Source organism: Eptesicus fuscus, chromosome 18 (genome assembly GCF_027574615.1).
Source record: "Eptesicus fuscus isolate TK198812 chromosome 18, DD_ASM_mEF_20220401, whole genome shotgun sequence".
Classification (NCBI taxonomy): Eukaryota; Metazoa; Chordata; class Mammalia; order Chiroptera; family Vespertilionidae; genus Eptesicus; species Eptesicus fuscus.
Genome location: NC_072490.1, coordinates 35,801,916 through 35,824,582, shown reverse-complemented (window position 1 = coordinate 35,824,582; position 22,667 = coordinate 35,801,916). Strand labels below are relative to the sequence as shown.

The following is a 22,667-nucleotide window of genomic DNA, read 5'->3' as shown; positions in this document are numbered from 1 at the left end:
GAAACTAAAAGACATTAATGGAAGAAATTGAGGATGATTCAAATAAATGGAAGGATATACGATGCTCATGGATTGGGAAGGATTAATATAGTTAAAATATCCATACTAGTCAAAGCAATCTACAGAGTTAATGCAATCTCTATCAAAATACCACTCCTTTGACATTTTCGCAGAGTTAGAACAAATAATCCTAAAATTATATGGAACCACAAAAGACCTTGTGGTCAAAGGAATCTTGAGGAAGAGGAACGAAGTTGGAGGTATCATACTCCCTGGTTTCAAACTATAATACAAAACTACAATAATCAAAACAGTATGGTTTTGGCACAAAAACAGACACACAGATCAATGGAACAGAAGAGTGAGCCCAGAAATAAAACCCTTGCTTATTTGGTCAATTAATCTACAACAAGGAAGGCAAGAATATACTTTGGGGGGGCAGTCTCTTCTGTAAATGGTGTTGATAAAATTAGATAACATGTACAATATGAAACTGGACCACTTCTTACACCATATACAGAAATAAACTCAAAATTAATTAAAGACTAAAATGTAAGACCTGAAACCATAAAACTCTAGAAGGAAAACAAAAAGACAGTAAACTCTTGGCCATTAGTTTTAGCAATTTTTTTTTTTTTGGCTGTATCTCACTGGGCAAGAGCAACAAAATAAAAAATAAACAAACGGGACTACATCAAACTGAAAAGCTTTCACACAACAAAGGAAACCATCAACAAACAAAAAAACAACCTCCTACTGAATAGGAAAAGATACTGGCAAATTATATATCCAGTAAGAGGTTATTATAAAAAATATACAAACTCATACAACTCAACATCAAAAAAATAGACAGATGACCTACATTAACATTTCTCCAAAGAAGACATAGAGAGGGTCAACAGGCATATGAAAAGATGCTCAAAATCACTAATCAGTAGAGAAATGCAAATCAAAACCACAAGGAGTTATCACCTCACACCTGTCAGAATGGCTCTTATTAAAAAGTCAACAAATAAACCCTGGCTGGTGGCTCAGTTAGTTGAAGCATGTCCTGTTGTCCAAAGGTTGTGGGTTTGATTCCTAGTCAGGGCACATACCCAGGTTACAGGTTCAATCCCAGGTTGGGGCTCTTGCAGGAGGCAGTTGATTGTTTCTCTCTAACATTTGTCTCTCTCTCTCTCTCTCTCTGTGTGTCTTCTCTCTCTCTGTCTCTCCCTCCCTCCCCCCCCATCCCCTCCCTCTTCTTTTTCTCTCATCCCTCCCTCTCTTCCTATCTCTAAGGTCAAATTTTTAAAAAGTCAACAAATAAGTGCTGGCAAGTATGTGGAGAAATGGGAACTCTTGTGCTCTGCTGGTGGGAGTATAAAATGGTGTGGCTACTTTGGAAAACAGTATGGAGGTTTCTCAAAAAAATTACAAAGTAAAACTACCATAGGACACAGTTAATCCTTTTCTGGGCATTTATCCAAAGAGAACAAAAATAATAGCTAAAAAATGTATATGCACCTCTGTTTATAGCAGCATTATTTGCATTAACTAAGATACAGAGGCAATTTGGTGTTCATAGATAGATGAATGGATAAAGAAGATGTAGAGGCAACTACATGGTGAATTACATGGTAACAGATGGTTAGTAGACAGTATAGTGATCACATTGTAAGGTATAAATGTCAAATCACTATGTTGTACACCTAAAATTAATATAATATTGTATGTCAACTATACTTTTATTTTTTTAAAAGTCACCAAAAATCTTATCAAGAGAAGTAATATTCCTAAAATAGAGTTTTAAGAACAGATACTACCACCTTTGCTCATATATATTATGAATAAAGATAACCTAGCTTTATAAAACAGTTAAGTAAGGAAAATTGTGCCCATCAGGAAAGGATCTATATCTTTATACTAATGAGGTCATTATTATTTCTCTACTTAGCAAACTCTCCCAGAACCCTTGGAATATTTATACCCTACCAGAATATAATATGTGCATTTCTCAGGACCTTGTATTACTAGGTATGTAATTCACTGAAGAGGTGTGATACATTTTATGTAGATTGACAGGTTGTTGCAGTGCTCAAATTCATTGTGATAGTACCTTGGTTTTTGTTTTTGGATAATGTAAAACACATGTTTTCCCCTTTAAGATGGTTAAGCTGTATGGGGGTGGGCGTCGGAGGGGGAATCATGGTATCTTTTATAAGCTGCTTATACTCATAACAGATTAACTTCCCAGCACATAAAGGGAATACTGGAAAACCCTTGCATGATTAAATATGCCCCTAGAGGATTATGTTTTTCCACATATTTTTCAAGCAGAGCTATTAATAATGTTTCAGCATTAAACTTTCTGTACATCCCGATTATGGGGAAGGCCTTTGCTCATTCTGTCCTTGCTGTTAGTTTTTCCACTGTCCAGATTTGTAGCACCACAAAATTACCTGTGGAAACATAGGCTTAAAAACTGAAAGTTGAATGAAGTCTAACACATTCTCATCTCTGGAATTATTTCAATTTTTTTTTCAAATTTTTGGTCCATTTTCAAACTAATTTCTTCTTTTGCCTTACTGGAAGCCTGGCACCAAGTAGCTATTTCATGAGCTTAGAGGTTCACTTAGAATTAATGACCACTAAACACAGCATTTATCATTTCAAACAAGATCATTTAATTTCCATGCACATTTTTCCTGAGATGACAATCTAGTTTGCAAGAAAACTTATTACTGAGAGATTCAGTTATTAAGTGCCTTTTTATCCAAGCAATAGGTTGTTAAATTAGTTTACTGTGGTTAATCAGCCAAAGACTATTTTGTATATACCCTGAGACACGACGGCCACCCCCTATTCCTCCATCCCTTCAGGATCCAAGTCTATCTGTTCCCTCCTTCCTGCAGGTCTTTTCTTACCAACCTTGGGTTCCTTATTGGTATTCACCAGCCCCTCAATTTCTTTGACCTCTGTCTTTTTCACCCTTATCCTTTGATTCCCCAAGTTTAGATGGGTCTTTAACCACCTTTCTTTGAAAGCTTACATTTTCTGTCCTGGGGCCTCAGATTGCTCAGAACTCTTTCAGTGGTGCTGATCAGCTTCCTTTCTCACATTCCCCACTCAGCTGTCCCAGGTCATTACCACTCTCCTCAAGCTCCATGGCCCACTCCATCCCTCTCTGTGGTAGCAGATGACTTTGTTTTGTTGCCTGCTGGTCAGATCCTAGAGCTCCTAAGTTATCACTACAGCTGCTGTGCTACCTCTGTCTGAGAGAGGACTGCCCCTCCTTTCTAGCTCCAACTTCATCAGGACTTTAGAGTTCTTCCTTTTCTTCTGAGACTTTTCTCTACCACTTCAGGGGGTGGGGGGCGAGGGGGATACTAAAACTAAGATTTTAATCTTATTTTAACAAGTAATACATGCACTTGGTTTTAGAAACTCAAGTTGTATAAAAGAATATACAGAGGCAACTACTTGATGCTAGTTGTGTGTGTATATTCTTCCAGAGATGATATATGCATAAACAAGCATATGCAAATGTAAATTTCCCTCTCTTCCTCTCTCCTCCTCCACTTTTATTTTTAAAACATTAATACTTGACCCATGGTGTAGGCATTTTTAATATATTCTATATCTTGGAAATCATTTTATATCAATACTATTGGAACTGCCTAATTCTTGGGGGAAAGGGGACAATAATCTTTTTTTTTTTTTTCGATTACAGCTTACATTCAATATATAGAACTGCCTCATTCTTTTGATGGATCCAGATTATGTCCTTGATTGTAAATACACCATGATTTAGTTAAGCAGTCCCCTATAGAAGGGTAGTTGTTTCTAATCTTTTGTTGCTTCAAATTGTGTTGTGGTAAGCATCCTTACACATCAGTCTTTGTGCATCAATCAGGGCACAACAAAAATAGTGTGGGCACGCTGCTTAAGAGTCAGCATTCCTATCATCAGATTTTCTTTAAATGTTCACTTTGTGAAGTGAAAGATAATTGAATACTGAAGAATACTGTAAAAAGGGAAAACTACAATTCTCAAACCCTCAAAAAAAGCATTTAAAAAAGTATTTGAACAATCTGAACTGGAATTGCTAGATTGAAGGGTTTACCTGTGAGTGCCCTACGTTGGGCTGCCAGTTGCTAGTGTCCCCCCCACGTCCTGCGTGGTTCAGGGTTCAGGTTCAGGGTTCGGGCTCTGGAGGAGGCCGCACACAAATGAAAGAGACTAGAAAATATTAATTTGGAAATATTGGGGGCCAGGCAGGAGCCCAACTCAAGGGGAAGGACTTCACCCCGCTCTGGCCTTGCTATTCCTTTTATTAAGACTACTAGAGGCCCAGTGCATGAAATTCATGCACGGGGGGGGGGGGGGGGGGGCGTGTGTCTATCAGCCCAGGCTGCACCCTCTCTAATCTGGGACCCCTTGAGGGATGTCTGACTGCCCGTTTAGGGCCCGATCCCACTCTCACAATCCAGGACTGCTGGCTCCCAAACGCTCACCTGCCTACCTGCCTGCCTGATTGCCCCTAACCGCTTCTGCCTAACCACTCCCCTACCGGCCTGATCAACGCCTAACTGCTCCCCTGCCGGCCCGATAGCCCTTAACTGCCCTCTCCTGCAGGCCTTGTCCCTCCCAGCTGCCCTCCCCTACTGGCCCAGTCACCCCTAACTGCCCTCCCTTGCCAGCCTGGTTGCCCCTAACTGCCTCCCTTGCCAGCCTGGTCACCCCCAACTGCCCTCCCCTGCTGGCCTGGTTGCCTCCAACTGCCCTCCCCTGCTGGCCCAGTCACCCCTAACTGCTCTCCCTTGCTAGGCTGATCTCCCCCCCTCCTCCCAACTGCCTTCCCCTGCAGGCCTGGTCACCCCTAAATGCCCTCCCCTGCTGACCTGGTCCCCCCCAACTGTCCTCCCCTGCAGGCCTGGTCCCCCCCAACTGTCCTCCCCTGCAGGCCTGCGTCCCCCTCAACTGTCCTCCGCTGCAGGCCTGGGTCTCTCTCCCACAACTGTCCTGCAGGCCTGGTCCCTCCCAACAGCCCTCCCCTGCCAGTCATCTTGTGTCCACATGGGGGCTGCCATCTTTGACCACATGGGGGCGGCCATCTTGTGTGTTGGAGTGATGGTCAATTTGCATATTACTCTTTTATTAGATAGATGGGATACACCCATGGCCTTTAGGCATGCAATTCTAATAATAGCCAATCTGCAAGAATTTACATAAAACTAGAAGGTGGAAGTTGCTTCAGCTACCATTGTCTCAACTAAACAGTGGGTGGTTGGCTCTGACCTTTCAGAGCTTCAAGGTTGACCAGCCTTCAGGGTTCCTTGTCCACACCTCTCTGCTAGTGAAGGCAATGAGCGGCTTCCAACATTTACCATTTTCATTTCTGAATGGAGAAGCTATCATTTTTTGTATGTGTGTTATTGCTTCTGTAACCTTTCTATTTATGTGTAATTGATTTATTGCATTTATCTTCAATGTCTGCTATCTCTTCAATTCATCTCTTTATTTCTTCTGAAATCTGAGAGAATTTCTGAGGCATTCTAGTCACTGTTTGCTTTCTGCAATTCACAGTTTCTGTGATTATTGAATTTTTAAGCATATTATAGTCATCTTTTTTATTGCTTTGAAATACTTGTATGTTCTTACGTTGTTCTGTCAAGACTACTGGCCTTTTATCTTTTGACCTTCTTAATTGAAGGACAGTATACATACAAAAAAGTACACCTTTAATTGAAGGACAATATACATACAAAAAGCATCCAGATAAAAAGAGAAAAGCATATACTAACCACACCTTAGACCCTCCCTTGTGCTCCCTTTCAATTGAAATCTTCCATGATTAACCATTCCTGATTTCTAACACCATAGATTTCATCTTGCTTGTTTTTTTTTAAGTGTTATATAAATGTAATCATACAGTACATACTGCTTATCTCTTTTGTTTAACATTATGTTTGTAAGAATTATCCATATTATTGCATGTAATTGTATTTGTTTTCATTGCTATATAGTATTCAACTACATGAATAAACCACAGTTTGCTCACTCATTCTACTATTGGTGGACACTTGTGTAGTTTCTAGTTGGGAACTATCCTATATAATAAAAGCCTAATATGCTAAGTGTGCAACCGTTCGACCAGTATCTATGACGTGCACTGACCACCAGGGGGCAGGCGCTCAGACTGGTAGATTAGCTTGCTGCTGGGATCCAGCTGATTGGGACTGGGTGAAACAGGCTGGACACGTCCTAGAGCCCTCCCACAGTCCCTCCCCAGTCCCAATCGTGCACCAGTGGGGTCCCTCGGCCAAGCCTGAGCCCTCTTGTGATCTGGAACCCCTCGGGGAATGTCAGAGAGCCAGTTTTGGCCCAATCCCTGCAGGCCAGGCCGAGGGACCCCACCAGCGCACGAATCCGTGCACCGGGCCTCTAGTCATCAATAGTGCCACTATGGACACTTTTGATTAGGTCTTCTGATGCACATATGTACATATTTTTTGTTGGGTATATATATCCAGGAGTAGAATTTTTTTTATAATGGCACATACAAGTATTAAACCTCTAAAGTGGTTGCCTTGTTTTGTACTCCCAGGAGAATGCTGGTTGTTCCAAATCTTTTCCAGTACTTGGTATTTTCTGTCTTTTCCATTTTAGCCATGCTGGTAGGTATAAAACAATATTACATTGATAAAAACAATTAAAGAAACAATATTACATTGTAGTTTTAGTTTTTATTTCCCTGATCACTTGTAATGCTGAGCAACTTTTCATAAGTTTATTGGCCATTTGGGTCTCCTCTTTTGTGACATGCCTGGTGAAATTTAGTTTTACATTTTAAAATTATTTTTTAAATATGTTTGGCTAGCCAGTAGGTCCCATTTCCCATCCTTCTGTCCCTTCCCTACTCTTTATACTTTGTAAAAAAAAAAAATTTCTTGGCTCTTCTCTTGCCTGCTATTTTTTCCCTAAAAAGTAGACTTTAAAATTAGTAACCCAACTTTTCTAGAATTTTTAGTGAATTTGCATGTAACCTATTTTGAGAAAAATTGTCATCTAAATTGAAAAACGTGATAAATATTAAATCCTCCCAGTTTTTTGCCCAACAGATTGGTTATCTCCATATTTAAGGGTAGTTTTTGTCTCATTTTTGACAAGTGCTTTTTAGAAGTGAAAAATCTTTTAATATTCATTTAAGACCTACAGCCCCCTTTTTAAAAATGTAAATGTTTTACAGGTTCTTGATCAATATGAACGAGAAGGATTTCAGTTCCTAGAGAAGGTGTTTAATTCTTCACATTCCTTCTTAGAAGACTTGACTGGTCTTACATTACTGCATCAAGAGACCCAAGCTGCTGAGGTAAGAATAAAACAAGCTTTATGTGCTGAGAACTGATGTATTTGAACCTTATTTGATATTTAGATTTACAGAAAAGAAAGGAAGCAGTTAATTATGATTTTTTCCCCCTTAGAACAAACCCTTTGCAGTTGTTGGATGCTGATGTGTGCAGATTGTTGTATTAAGTGTCAAATTCAAAAAATTGCTGATAGGAGAAATACAGGTTATTGATTCCTAAGCACCTATTTCTTGCTGAAAATCAGCTCTCATGTCCATACATCAAACTGCAAGTCAGGGAAGACATTGGATTCTGGCACTGTTCTGCAAAGAACATGCCTGGCTTTTATTTCACAATTGACCAGTCTTCGTAGGCCATTGAACCCTACCATGAAATGGCTTCCTTGGTTACAACCTAAGAGAGTTACGTGTAGCTTGGCAGTTTGAATATTTTGCACATCTTAATTTCCTGTGTCACTATAATCATAGGGTTGTTTTTTTTAAGACTGGGATTCAACATATAGTTACTTTGTTTTTTTCCAAATGCTCACTGTTCTTAGAAAAGGTCATGCGGTATATAGTGTGGAGCTATTTGTGTCACTTGGCAAAATGGGCACCTTCTCAAAATGGTTGAATGATATTAAATCACCATCTTTCTACTCTGTTACCTGGATGAAAAAGCTCTAAGGAAAAAATGTGTCCTGCCATAGCATTTCCACAAGCTACATAAGGAAAACCTTGAGTGCCTGTTCCTGCAAAGTTGCCATTAGTCCTATAGTTTGATTCAGTGATTACCGCCCCACTGCCACCCCTTCCTTGGGTTATGTACTCTCACCATTGGGGGAGGCCCCACCGGTCAGTGAGTAGATGGTCAAGCCCAATATTGGACCAGCTGGTGGTAAAAAGGCTACTGTTTGGAAGATTGGAGCTAGCACTGAGTATGGGGAAATCATATGAAAATACCAGTCAAATCCCTTGAAGCTTCTAACAGATTGGGATGAGAATTTTAAGCACACCGGAGACAAAAGAGTACATCTGTAGTGCTAGACTTAGAACTAAAACTGGTTCTTCTTTAACTTGCTTTGGCTTTGTTGTCCTGGGCATTCAACAGCTACAGTCTTCCACCGATGACCAGTAGTTAGACCCACATATGGTCTCTTAGTTTCAGAAATAAATGGCATCTTGGCAGGACTTTAAGAGACTTTCAGATTTCCCCCAGAATTTTGACTGGGTTCCCAGAGAGGGTTCAGAACTTTATGTTGATCATAGCCACCATATTGTCTTTTGAGTAGCAGTGTACTGCCTGATGATAAGAGGAAAATAACTTACAGGTCTTTTCAACCTTACAATCATTTGACTAGTTGGTTGGAGGAATTTTTCCAGCCAGCTAGAAATAATTCACATACTTTTCTTTAGTTGGCTAGAAGAATTGAAACTTGAAATTGACCCCATATTTCACTCTTTAAAACAGAGCAGATGTTAAAATAATGGGCGCATTTCTTGATTAACCCTGACTGACTTGCATTTTAGTTGGTCAAATATTAACAGCCTTTTAAAAGACCCTGGAATGTTAAGACAGCAATAGCGACTAAAGAGATGGTGGGGCAGGATAGGGCATGGATTCATCTACAAGTCTGATTTTTCTTTTTGAACTTTTCTTCCATTAAATATATTTATAGTTTTGGAACCATAAGCCACACATCAAATTTTTTATTAAAGATGGTAAACTGGTTGGCCTATGAGCCAGATATGGCTTGCAGGTGTGTTTTGTTTGGCCTGATCTATGTGTTAAATTCTGAATAAAGCCAACATTTTAAAATTATGGGTTTTACATAAAAATCAGAATTTTCCCATTTATGACTTCTTTGAAAAATCAGATCTGGCAACGCCAGGCCTGCATTCCTAAATAGTGATGGTTATCTGGAGCCAAGAAGCAAATTGTATAGATAAATAATGTACTTGATATGAAATTTAAAGATATAGAAAATACTCTGTGTGGAAAGGAAATCTTCACTTTTCCCTTACCACCCAGTTTTCTTAGTGGAGACACAATGTTGTTAGTTTCTTGCCCAAAGGTATTAACATATTATTTATATACTTTTATTTTTAATTTCAGTTGACATTCAGTATATTTCATAATAGTTTCATGTGTACAGCATAGTGGTTAGATAATTATATAGTTTATGAGCCAATCTCCCCAATAATTTAGTATCTACTTGGTACCATTCATAGTTATTACAATATTACAAATTGTACTTCTTAATTCTTCCACCTTTTTTTTCACCCAACCCCTCAACTCCCCTCCCATCTGGCAACCCTCAGTTTGTTCTCTGCATCTATAAGTCTTTCGGTTTTATTTGTTTATTTTGTTCTGTAGATTCCACATATCAGTGAAATCATATCATATTTGTCTTTGTCTGACTTGTTTCACTTAGTATAATACCCTCTAGGTTCATCCATGTCATCACAAATAGTAAGATTTCATTCTTTTCTATGACTGTGTAATATTTTATGTAATATTATGTAAAGAAGATGTGGTACATATGTAACAATATATATGTACCACATCTTCTTTATCCACTCATCTATGGGTTGCTTCCACATCTGGGCTATTGTAAATAATACTGCAATGAACATAGGGTGCAAATATTCTTTCAAATTAGTGTTTTTAATTTATTTGGATATATATTCAGAAGTAAAATTGCTGGATCATAATGTAATTCTCTTTTTTATTTTTTGAGGTAATTCCATACTGTTTTACACAGCAGCTGACACCAATGTTCAGTCCCACCAACAGTGGATGAGGGTTTACTTTTCTCCACATCCTCACCAACATTTGTTTGTTGATTTATTGATGGTAGCCATTCTGTAAAATGTGAGGTGATATCTCATTCTGGTTTTAATGTGCATTTTTCTGATGATTATTGATGTTGAAATCTTTTCATATGTCTGTTGGCCATCTGTGTGTCCGCTTTGGAGAAGTATCTATTCAGGTCCTCTGCTCATTTTTTAATTTGATTGTTTGGTGGTTTTGTATGCATGTGTTGACTTATATGAGTTCTTTACAAATTTTGGATATTAACCTCTTATCGGATGTGTTCTCCCATTCAGTAGCTTGTCTTCTCTAGTTCGATGTAGTCCTATTTTTAAATTTTGTTTCCCATACTTAAGATATATCAGAAGAAATATTGCTAAGAAAAATGTTAGCAATTTTACTGGCTGTGTTTTCTTCTAGGAGTTTTATGCTTTCTGGTCTTACAGTTAAATCTTTAATCTACTTTGAGTTTATGGTATAAGAAAGTGGTCTAGTTTAGTTTTAGTTTTTTGCATATATCTGTCCAATTTTCACAGCACCATTTATTGAATAGACTGTCTACACCCTGTTGTGTGATCTTGTCTTCTTTGTCATAGATTAATTGACCACATAGGTGTGGTTTTATTTCTGGGCTCTCTATTCTGTTCTCAAAGGTATTTAGGTGATGCTCTCTATTTAGATGATGCTTTTTAGTTGATGATCCTTATAAGTATTGGAATTTGCAGCCCCTATCTTAGAAAAAGATCATTACTTTTCTTAAAAAGCTCTAAATAGGACTGTTTTTTAAAAAAATATTTTTATTTTTATTTATTTCAGAGAGGAAGGGAGGGGGAGAGAGAGATAGAAACATCAGTGATGAGAGAGAATCATTGATTGGCTGCCTCCTGCACGCCCCCCACCAGGGATCGAGCCCACAACCAGGGCATGTGCGCTTGACTGGAATCGAACCTGGGACCTTTCAGTCCACAGGCCAACGCTCTATCCCCTGAGCCAAACCAGCTAGGGCTAAATAGGACTGTTTTAAGATAATGCTCACTAGACGAACTTATAAAAACAAAAGACATTTTCCTGCCTGCATTAATTACATTACTGTGAAAAATGTGTGTAAATAAGTATATAAAAAAAATATACACATATCTGTGTAAAAGGTTGTGTTTTGACTTGCGTATCTGATTCCCAGTACATATGTAAATGTTCAGTAATAACAGTATAAAATTCTGCATTCCATATAGAAAGATCCCAACTTATTTATTTTAGCAATGCAGTGAAGAATGCCCAATTAATTCTTATCTTAGGGTAACTGTTTTCATGCATCAACATTGGAATTGCAAAAGATTCAACCAGATAAATGTATATGACAGTATTATTTTATACATTACTTATAAAATGTATATTTGGACAAATACTGTTTTTTAAAAAGAGAAGTACTGAACGTCTATTGAAAATGGGGTAGCAAAGGCACTATGCTAGTGACTGAAAACAAAAGTTAATAAGATGAGCTCATGATCTAGTGGGAGAAACAGAGACATAAATAGGGCACTCTAATATCTTTAAAAATGTTTTAGTCATTTATATATTAAGTGCTGAGAGAGCAGTTACTCCTGCCTGAAGGAGTAAGGATGTCAAGGAAAGCTTCATACAGAAGGGAACAAATATTCCAGTTAGGTTTTCTAAAACTAATAATTATTTTAATTGAGGTATAATTCACATATAACATTATATTAGTTTCGGGTGTTCAGTATAATTAATAATTTTGCTCTGTGGACATATTGCAAAATGATCACCACAATAAGTGTAGTTAATATCCATCACAGTTAGTTTTAAAGGTTAAGTAGGCTATCTTTAAAAATAAAAGTTGAATTTGGCAGGGAAAGGGTAGGAGGTGGGGGAGGGCATTCTAGGCTGAATAAATATCTCAGAGGCTGACTCTTTAGTGTGTTACTCAGAATCATGAGCATGTAGCTGGAGCCAGAGTTTCCTGAAATCAGATAAGGTTGTTTTTTATTAATAACAGCTTTATTGAGTTATAATTCACATACTATGAAATTCACCCTTTAAAGTGTACAGTTCAGTGGGTTTTTTAGTATATTCACAGAGTTGTGCTACTATTACTGCTAAGTTTAGAACATTTTTATCACACCCAAAAGAAACTGTACCATTAAGCAGTCATTCCTCATTCTCCCCTCTATCTAGGCCTGGCAGCCACTACTCTACTTTCTGTTTCTATAGATTTGCCTTTTCTGGACATATCATGTAAATGGAATCTCACAATATGTGGCCTTTTGTATCTGGCGTATTTAGCTTAGCATGATGTTTTCAAGGTTCATCCATGTTGTGGCAAGATAATTCTTTTTTAGTTAAAGGAAAAAAACTTTTGAAGCTGTTAAACTTTTCCATATCCTTTAATACCTGTGGTCTGTCTTCCAAACTATAGCCCATTTATGGAGGAATGCATAACTGATCCTACTAGAGACCACAAATCCATTTATTTTTATAGAAAGGGGCAGAGAGATAATGGATTGGAATGTGTATTTAAGACAGAATCATCCAGATCTGTCTTAAAATTTTTTGCACCCATCCCCTTCCATCATCCAACAACAATTGCCATTATTTTAGTCTAGGTTACTAGTATGATAATAGTGCTGTTGAGATTAACAGACAAATCACCAGGTTGGTTTGTGTTACAAGAAGGCTGGAAGTATAAGGTGCAGAGTAGGGACTGGATGTATGGTGTAGGGAGTTGCCAGATTTACAAAGATTAGTTTGTTTGGGGTAATGATGAATTTGAGGTAATTGAATAAATGAGTGAAAATGACTGGATGGTATTAGAGATAGGATGGAGATACAACTTAAAGAACAGAACTGGTAGATTGATTTTGCAGATAAAGGAAAATTATCCTGTTTCATTTAGTGTAATGAGGAGAAGCTGCTGAGCTAAGATACAATAAAAATATTTTTTATCTCAAGTTATAGATTAAAAAACAAAAAAATTAAAAATAGCTCTGGCTGGTACAGCTCAGTTGGTTGAGTGTCCTCCTATGCACCAAGGAGTCTCTGGTTCGATTTCTGGTCACCAGACATGTCCAGGTTGTAAGCTCAATCCCCAGTGGGTGGAGTGCAGGAGGCAACTTATTAATGTTTTTCACAATGATGTTTCTTTCTCTCCCTCTCCCTTCCTCTCTTTCTAAAAATCAATAAAAACATATAGTAAAAAAACTATTTTTAAAAAATTAAAAATACTCACCTCATAAATGTTTTTTTCTAATGTTATATTTCATAAACTAGAGGTCTTGGACAGAGACCTCTTTGTTTATCATCCACCTAGCTGCCAAATTATAGTTCCATTCTACCCATGAGGTATTGGGAAGCCTCACGGAGGGGAAAGGGCCCACTCAGCTTTCTACTCTTAAACTGTTGCCATCTGAATGGGGAATTTTGCATGAAGTTCTGACTATTACTTTTAAGACATGTAGAGAGAATGGGTTTGAATATTTGGAGATTGAGCCCAATTTCCTATTGCTAGACATCTGTTTATCCCAGTTGGAACCAAAGAAACTGGCTTTAAAGTTGATGAAGCACAAGATATCCAAGTTGTGGAGCTGGTGAAGAACTCACCAAATACTCTTTAAATTGCTGAATTTGTTAAGAGACTAAATCAGACATGTGAATGACTTAGCCATGTTTTCATAAAATTTGCTGTGACTTGCCTTCTTAGGGTTATTTATCATCAACTATCAGTTCACATGTACTGATTTCATTCCAACTGTGGGTTCAGTATTGTGCTGTGGGAAATGCCAAATCATTTTCAAGCTTCATCTAATTAGAGAGAAAAGACTGATTCATAAGAGAATTAATAAAGCAAGCTATATTGGCATATCCTTGAGAAATTCACATTCCAGAATCCCATAACCCAACTTCCCTGAAATACCTCATTCTCATTCTTGACAGTTTGCAAGTTCCATGACTTCAGGATTAATTTTAGGCTCTGTTTCCTTCTCTTGCCTTGACTATAGCATCATATTTGATGTTATATCATACAGTTATATTTTCAGGATTATAGTTACAGCACTCTTTGTATATAATTGTAGAATTAGGGATTAATGATAATTTTAAAAGAAAGTTTAGCGCCAACTTTAACATAGGATGTAAAATCACCAATAGGCTGTCAGAAATGAACAGGCTGAGTTGATGGGTTGATTGTGAATTAAAACTCAGATTCTGACTCATCTACTACAGAATTCAGGATTTTAGAAAATAAAGTGCCCATTTCTTTCATAGCAGAAAAGTCATAAGAAAAACATTATAGTCATGTGATATGACTTCATTGGCATGACAATTTACTATTCAGCAAAGTAAATAGCACCATTAACAAATGTTTCTGCTGGGCCTTTTGCACTTACACTGAGATTTGGCCTCTTCCACTCACAGCTGGTTTTGATTTGGTTCCTGTGGATTATTTGTTTTGTTTTGTTTTGTATTTAACAACAGTCAGATATTTATGTACAGCTTCATCAAGAGCCTCTGATGACAAATAGCCTTTGGAGGCCAGTAGAAGCTGTGGGAAACCCCGTGTCAGCACTTAGACCTGTTTCCAGCAGAGAGGAATTGCTCTGGGGCCCGACCCAGACTGCCTATGAATCCAGTTCTCTTTTCCCAGAGCCTTCTGCTAGCCCATGTCCAACCTGCACTGGCCCATCCTCAGACTGTATCCTCCCTTGATTGTCCCTTATGAAGCAATCCAGCAAGATACAGCCTTGGCCTTCTCTCCTAAATGAAGGGGGGAAGGCAGAAACAGCAAGCAATGATGTTTAATTTAATTCTTAGATTGGAAACTAGAGACTAGTTTTTGAAATAAGGCTTGGCCGTACTCCTTTGTAAAATGAGTCCCTTTTATTTGCTGTCAGAATTATCTACATGCGTTTGAGATGTTTACATAAGTTGGTATTAGGGAAGGATCCAATTGGAGGATAGACGAAGTCTGGACCGAGTTCCCCACCCTTAAGGAGTCTTGGATAGTATACTCCATTTGGAGGTCTATGGGAGAGAGAAGGGGAGAATCATAAATACTAAAAGCAACGCTAAAACAGCTAATATTAAGAAATAGAACATGGGAACTGCATCCTCCTTAAATTTTAGTTCTTGTTCTATTAGTGTTCTCATGAGTACTTGGGTGAATAACTTAAAACATTTTTTGTATCAACTTCCCCACTTACAATAAAGGGATTGAACCATATGTGAAATCCTTTTTAGCTTCTATAATTCAGTGATTTTGATTCAATTATACCTAGTATGACCAAGAAGTAAAAAGATGGCTAATTCTTATATCAAAAATGTTTTAAAAGTATCAGAGCAATTACTTTTTGTACATTTTATACATATTCTCTGGTGTCTATCTGGCTGCCATTGCTAGAAATATTTTTGGTCACATTCTTATGAGATTTAGAACTGCTTTGAACCTTAAGATAACATTTATCATACTGTGTATTGGTTGGTTGTATAGCAGTGTGTGTAAATCCAAAATGGTATAAACTAGCCAAGTGACCTCTTTCTCCTGACTTGGCACCCAGGACTTGGCCTTCTTTGTAATATCAAGTCTCCCGTCACCATAATTGAGTATGTTCATAAAACATACCATTCATGACTTCTTGATATAGGTTCCAAAGATGAACTCCAAAGCCCCCCTTGTTTTAAGTAATGGCAGTTTCCTTAGATGTTGAATCTATAGTATATGAAGAGTTCTTTAAAAATCATCTATATTACACTAAAACACACAGAGTGAATGAGTAGCCTGAACTCTGACCTGATCAGAAGGCCTGAGTTCATATCTGCACTCCAACAAATGGCCGAGACTGCTGTGTTCAAATGTATGGGTTGTGCAGGACAAGACCATGTGCAGGGGCCCTATGTGAGGTCATTTCCTTAATTTCATTGAGCTTCATTTCTTCATTTGTAAAATGGGATCAATAATTCCTTCTCATGATTACTGTGAGCATTAAATAAGAAATTATCTTAGAAAAGATAGATAAATTGAACTACATCCAAAACTTTGTGCTTCAAATAGTTTTTTGTAAATCATATCTTTTATAAGGAACTTGTATCAACAATATATTGGGAACTCTTGCAACTCAACAGTAAAAAAACATATAACGCAATTTAAAAATGGGCAGTGGATTTAAATAGGCATCTCTCTAAAAGTTATACAAATGTCCAATAAGTACATGAGAAGATGATCATTAGCCATCAGGGAAATGCAACTCAGAACCACTGTGTGGTACTACTTCATGCCCACTAAGATGTCTACAATCAAGAAGACAGGCCCTGTACTAGCTGGTTTGGCTCAGTGGATAAAGCGTCGGCCTGTGGACTGAAGGGTCCTGGGTTCAATTTTGGTCAAGGGCACATGCCTGGGTTTCGGGCTTGATCCCCAGAAGGGGACGTGCAGGAGGCAGCCAAACAATGATTCTCTCATCATTGATGTTTCTATTTCTCTCTCCCTCTCCCTTCCTCTCTGAAATCAATAAAAATATACTTTAAAAAGAAGAAGAAGAAGAAGAAGACAGGCCTGGCCGGGTAGCTCAGTTGGTAAGAGTGTCATCCCAATACACCAAGATTGCAGGTTCAATCCCTGGTCAGAGCACATAAAAGAATCAACCTATGAATGCATAAATAAGTGGAACAATAAAGCAATGGTTCCCTCTCCCTTTCTTCCTCTCTCTTTCTCTCCTCTCCTCTCTCTCCCTCTCTCTAGAAATCAATAAATAAAGAAAAAGGAAAAAAAGAAGACAGTCAATAAGTTTTGATGAGGATGTAGAGAAATTGGAATCCTCATATACTGTTGATAGGAAGGTAAAATGGCGCAGCCACTTTGGAAAACAGTCTAGCAGTTACTTAAAAAGTTTAACACAGAGTTACCATATGACTCAGAAATTCTACTCCTAGGTATATAACTGAGAGAAATGAAAACACATGTTCATACAAAAACTGTTATACCAATGTCCATAACAACATTGTTTATTCATAATAGCCAAAAAATAGAATTAAGCCAGAGGTCCATCAACTGATGAATGGATCAGCTATTAGAAAATTGTGGGGTATTATTTGGCAACAAAAAGGAAAGAACTACTGATACATGCTGCAACATGAATGAACCCTGGTAAGTGAAAGAAGCCTGTTACCAAAGGCCACATACTATGGGATTTCATATATAAGAAATGTCCAAAATTTAAAAATCCAGAGATTCAGAAAGCAGATTAATGGTTACCAGGGAGTAGGGGGAAGCTTGGGAGGAAATGAGGAATGACTGCTTAAAGATAAGGGTTTCTTTTTGAGGTGATGAAATGTTCTCTGAGGGCAGTGTGACAGGCTGTCGGAGTATGTTAACTTATTATTTGTGTAGATGTGACAATAATTTCTTCTACTTTTATTGTGCCTCAGTGTTTAAAGCCTTAGTCTCTGCTCACCATGTAACCCTTTCTTATAATAGGGATAGCCAGTAAGTACTGGGAGCACTAAGGAAGGTGGGAGAATATGGAAGGGGCTCACTGGCCAAATGCCTCCCTGACCTGCTTTCTGGAAGGAGAGAGGAAGTCAAAATGTCAGTTCTGGCCACCGGAGACCTCTGATGGAGTGAGTGGTCAGGGGAAGGTGAGAGTGCTTTGATGCCCATTACTGTAGGCTGAAGCAGGTGTTCCAAAGATCCAAACCAATTTCCCTCTTGCTGCCCAGCCTGGTGGCTTAGTTGGTTGATATGTCATCTTGTACACCTTGGTTGTGGGTTTGATTCCCAGCCAGGGCACATATCTAGGTTGCAGGTTCATTGCCTGTTTGGGGTGCATATGGGAGGCAACCCCTTGATGTTTCTCTCTCACAAGATGTGTCTCTCTCTCCCTCTCTTCCCCTTCCCTCCTTCTCTCCCTCTCTCCATCTCTCCCTCTCTTTCTCTCTCCCTCTCCCTCTTCCTTTCCCTTTCTCCTTAAAAAAAAAAAAAATCAGTAAAAACATATACTCAGGTGAGGATTAACCCTTTGCACTCGCTTGCTTTTTTCTCGATTCCTTTGTTCTAATGCTAACCGTGTCGAGTCACACTCGACATCCGAGTGCAAAAGGTTAAAAGGAAAAACAAATTCCATCTTGCCCTGGCCAGGTGGCTCACTTGGTTGGAACATGATCTGGTACACCAAAAGATTGTGGGTTCAATCCCTGGTTCGGGCAGGTTCAGGAGGCAACCAATTAATGTTTCACATCAATGTTTCTCTCTTCCTCTCCCCTCCCCCTTCCTCTCTCTCTAAAAACCAATAAAACATATCCTCTGGTGAGGATTTTTTGAAAAATTCCCTCTATGAAAGGATTTTATTTTTTCCCAAGACACTCAATTTTGAAAATTCTTGAACATACAGAATGTTTAAAGAAAAATACAATTGCCAAAACCGGTTTGGCTCAGTGGATAGAGCGTCGGCCCGCGGACTGAGGGGTCCCGGGTTCCATTCCGGTCAAGGGCATGTACGTTGGTTGCAGGCACATCCCTGGTAGGGGGTGTGCAGGAGGCAGCTGGTCGATGTTTCTCTCTCATCGATGTTTCTAGCTTTCTATCCCTCTCCCTTCCTCTCTGTAAAAAATCAATAAAATATATTTTATAAAAAGAAAAGAAAAATACAATCAATTCCCCATGTAACTTCCACCACCTGGATTCAACAGTTAACATTTTGTCACACCTAGTGTCTCTCTCTCTCTCTCTCTCTCTCTCTCTCTCTCTCTCTCTCTCTCTCACACACACACACACACACACACACACACACTCATCTCACACACACATACACACAGTATGCACACACACCACATCACATACACATTTACACATTTTCGGTTTTCCTGAACCATATGAAAATATACAAAGACACCTCAACCATAATTTTTTAGCATAAATCTGCCAAGAATACAGACATTCTTTTAAGTAAACAGAATACCATTGTTGTCACAGAATGGCAAGCAATGATTCCATAATACTACCTAAAATCCAGTATATACCCTAATTTTCCCAATAGTCCACAGGTTTTTAAAGGCAACTTTTAAACCAATGTTTGTTTTTCCTCAAGTTTGCAATTTTATACCTATATAATAAAAGCCTAATATGCTAAGTGGCCAGTCGGCCATTCAACCAATCAAAGCGTAATATGCTAATGATATGCTAAGGCCGCTCAACCGCTCGCTGTGACGTGCTCTGACCACCATGGGGCAGACACTCCGACAGGTAGGTTAGCTTGCTGCTGTGGTCCAGCCAATCGGGACTGAGCGAGACGGGCCTGACACGCTCTGGAGCCCTCCCGCAGTCCCTCCCCAGCTGGCCAATCACCCGCGTCCCTCCCTAGCCCTGATCATGCACTGGTGGGGTGCCTTGGCCTGGCCTGCACGCTCTCGCAATCCAGGACCCCTCAGAGGATGTGAGAGCCAGTTTCGGCCCAACGGCGGAACGACCAGTCGCTATGATGTGCACTGACCACCAGGGTGCAGACGCTCAATGCAGGAGCTGCCCCCTGGTGGTCAGTGCGCTCCCACAGGGGGACCACCTCTCAGCGAGAAGCCGGGCTCACGGCTGGCGAGCACAGTGGCAGTGGCGGGAGCCTCTCCCACCTCCGTGGCAGCGCTAAGGATGTCCGAGGGCTCTCAGACTGTGAGAGGGTATAGACCGGGCTGAGGGACATCCCCCACCACCAGTGCATGACTTTCGTGCACTGGGCCTCTAGTTTTAAAATAATAACTAAGCATCAGTCACTTGGTATATAAACTTGAGCATATCTGTTAACACCCTCATCTCTAAATAGGGAGACTTGGTCATCCTATTAGGCAGTGTACCCCAGAGGTCCTGCTGTTACAGGCAGGTCTTTTCCAGGTGAGGTTATCTCCAGGTATCATATGGGCATCCTGGCTATTTTCCATAGTTGAAAAGTCTAACTGAAATACATTTATGACATGATATTACATTGACCAACTAAACCATCAAGTTGGGTTGTTCGTTTGCTTCATATGAAATGGAATACTGGTTAGCTTGAACCAGTCAGCTCTGATTGGCAGTTATGTATGTCTTTTAATTAGAAAAACAATAAGATAAAGTAGTGCCTTTTGTTGGGTAGGAGGGGTTTTTCAAGATATAGTCCTGTGAGAGAGAAAGTGGGGATCAGGAAGTGGAGAGCCATGGCCCTGATTTCCTGACTACATCAGAAGTGTTCTTACAGTTTGCCCTGTGACCATTATTCTAGGGGCTGTATTTTTACAGCTGACCCTTCTCACTTGCAAACATAACAGCTGCCATGTGTTGAATTTGGTGGTTGTCCATGTTTTGATACTGTAAAATTAAATTGATTTCTTGGTTCTGAAATCTTAGTGTTGCTTCATCTTCCTTCTCAAATAGCTGTGAGAGAGCATGGAGGGAAGGGAATATGAAATATTCTAAGGTGTGTATTTTTTAAAAATTAAATATTGTTCAGGTTTAATCATGGCTCCTATCAGTCAACAAATACTTTTTGACCCCTTGCCAAGTTCATGCTGCTGTGGGGATTCAAAGAGGTACAAGGCAGGCCTTCAGGAGACAGGGGGGGTAAGATGGAAAAGTAACTGAGACTGCAGGGCAATGGGTGTGCACAGAGAGCTGAACACATGGTGTAATGAGTCCTGCAGGGTTTTGAGAGAATCAGATGCAGAAAGAAGGCTCCAGGAAAGTTGGATTTTGAGCTGGGCTTCCAAGGTTGGAACTCCAATTGTAGAAGAGAAAGCTTTCCAGAATGGCTCATGGCGTGGAAGCATCCAAGATCTCAGATGAAAAGTACTGTGAGGTGTATTGCAACCAATACTGATTACATTATCTGTAATTTTTATGGAACTTTTGTACCTAGCCTTTGGATGCCCACAGCAAGCTTTTGAGGAGGCTAATACCCCATTTTATGGATGAGGCTGTCAAGGCTCAGGGAAGTGAATTGATTTGCTAAGTTGCCTGGACATTGTTAAATTTAGCTATGCTCTGTGTTCATCTACATCTCAAGGTTTACTTCATAAGCCTGGGTTGTGTTCTGCTCTATAGAGAGTACCTCTACTTTCAGATTGAGCAGTTTAACAGAGCCCTTTTGCTTTTTGTCTGTTTCCTTACACCTCTGTTCTTGGATAGCATGGTTTAATTCATTGTATTATCCCAGGGCCTGATCAGCCAACATCACCGTGCTTTCTTACCACTTTAAGAATAGACTGGCTTCTAATAAAATCTGTGGGAATGAGGTTTTTACTGTCATGATTTCCTCTCCGGACTTACCAATGGGAAAAAGAACAAGTAAGAGATTACTTCCTTCTTCCTGGCCTTTACTTTTCCCTAAATTATAAAGGGAAATTGAGAGCCTGCCTTCATTTGCCTTTATCCAGCTGTCTGGTGAAAAAAAATTTTTTTCAGTGCTAAAGTAGAAGTATGTATATCATTGTTGCAGAACAAAATCATTGGGTTCCTAGTAATAAATATAGCAAATTGCTGTGGATTTGTTTGCTTTTAATTTTGCTACTAAATTTAGGTCTTTGTGTTTATCTTACCTTAATCTTCCTTAGAAGAGGCCATACTTAATTCTCCTTAGCATTTTATTAAAAGGAAAGAAACCTGGCTTTTAAAATATTTTTTTTTAGTTTTATTTTTGTAAAAGATACACATATAATATTTATGTTATCCTTTGTCTAACTTAAGCTCATCATTGAATTGATGTTTTAAAGCACCAATTCAGTATCAACTCTTTAGAAAAACTATTTCAAGTTTGTATATCCAAATACTTCTTTCCCTTTATCTTTCTTTCAACAATGACCTGTAAAAATAAAACTTTATTTTTCTTTAAACTTTTTTGTTGTTAACCCTTGCCCGAGGGTATTTTTCCATTGATTTTTAGGAAAAGTGGAAGAGAGAGGGAAAGACAGAGAGAAACATCAATGTCAGAGAAACACATTAATTGGTTACCTCCTGTGCAAGCCCCGACCAGGGCCCAGGCTGAGGAGGAGCCTGCAACCAAGGTATGTGCCCTTGACTGGAATCAAACCCAGGACCCTTTAGCCCACAGGCCGAGGAACTTCCACTGAGCCAAACTGGCTAGGTTAAAAACTTTATTTTTCAATACCTTGAAAGTTAGGCTGAAATAATATTAAGTCTAGCTCTCATCAGCCCTTAGCATCATAGGCCTAGAAACAGAGTATTCTCGTGGAAGGAGCATAGGATTTGGGTTCTAAAGAGGAGGGATTCGGTCCTGGTCCTGCCACTTTGTTACATCATGTCCTCTTGCCTGGGCTTCATCTGTACCGGTAAAAAGAGATAATAATACCTGCCCTACAATGTTGGTGTTATAATGTGCTTTGAAATCTTTAGAGGTGTAATACAAACATTCATTTTTATAAGCTAAATGTAAATGAACCAAATGGAAAACTGCCATAGATTTTTTCTTGATATACAATAGGCCTTTGAACATAAATGTCTTGAATTAAACTTTCAACAATCATAAACCATTAAAA

The 22,667-nt window shown here is 39.0% G+C and overlaps 1 protein-coding gene across 3 annotated transcripts in view; it reads left to right on the top strand.

Moving 5' to 3' along the window:
• The window catches only part of ATG7 (autophagy related 7), a 320,218-nt gene that overhangs the window by 196,111 nt on the left and 101,440 nt on the right, over positions 1-22,667 (top strand). For 2 of the 3 annotated variants that reach the window (XM_054708191.1, XM_028127347.2), the window contains exon 18: positions 7,232-7,354. The exons of the other annotated variant lie outside the window; for it this stretch is intronic. In XM_054708191.1, the coding sequence (XP_054564166.1) occupies positions 7,232-7,354 (123 nt within the window). The remainder of the gene's footprint in view (positions 1-7,231; positions 7,355-22,667) is intronic. 3 annotated transcript variants of the gene reach the window in all.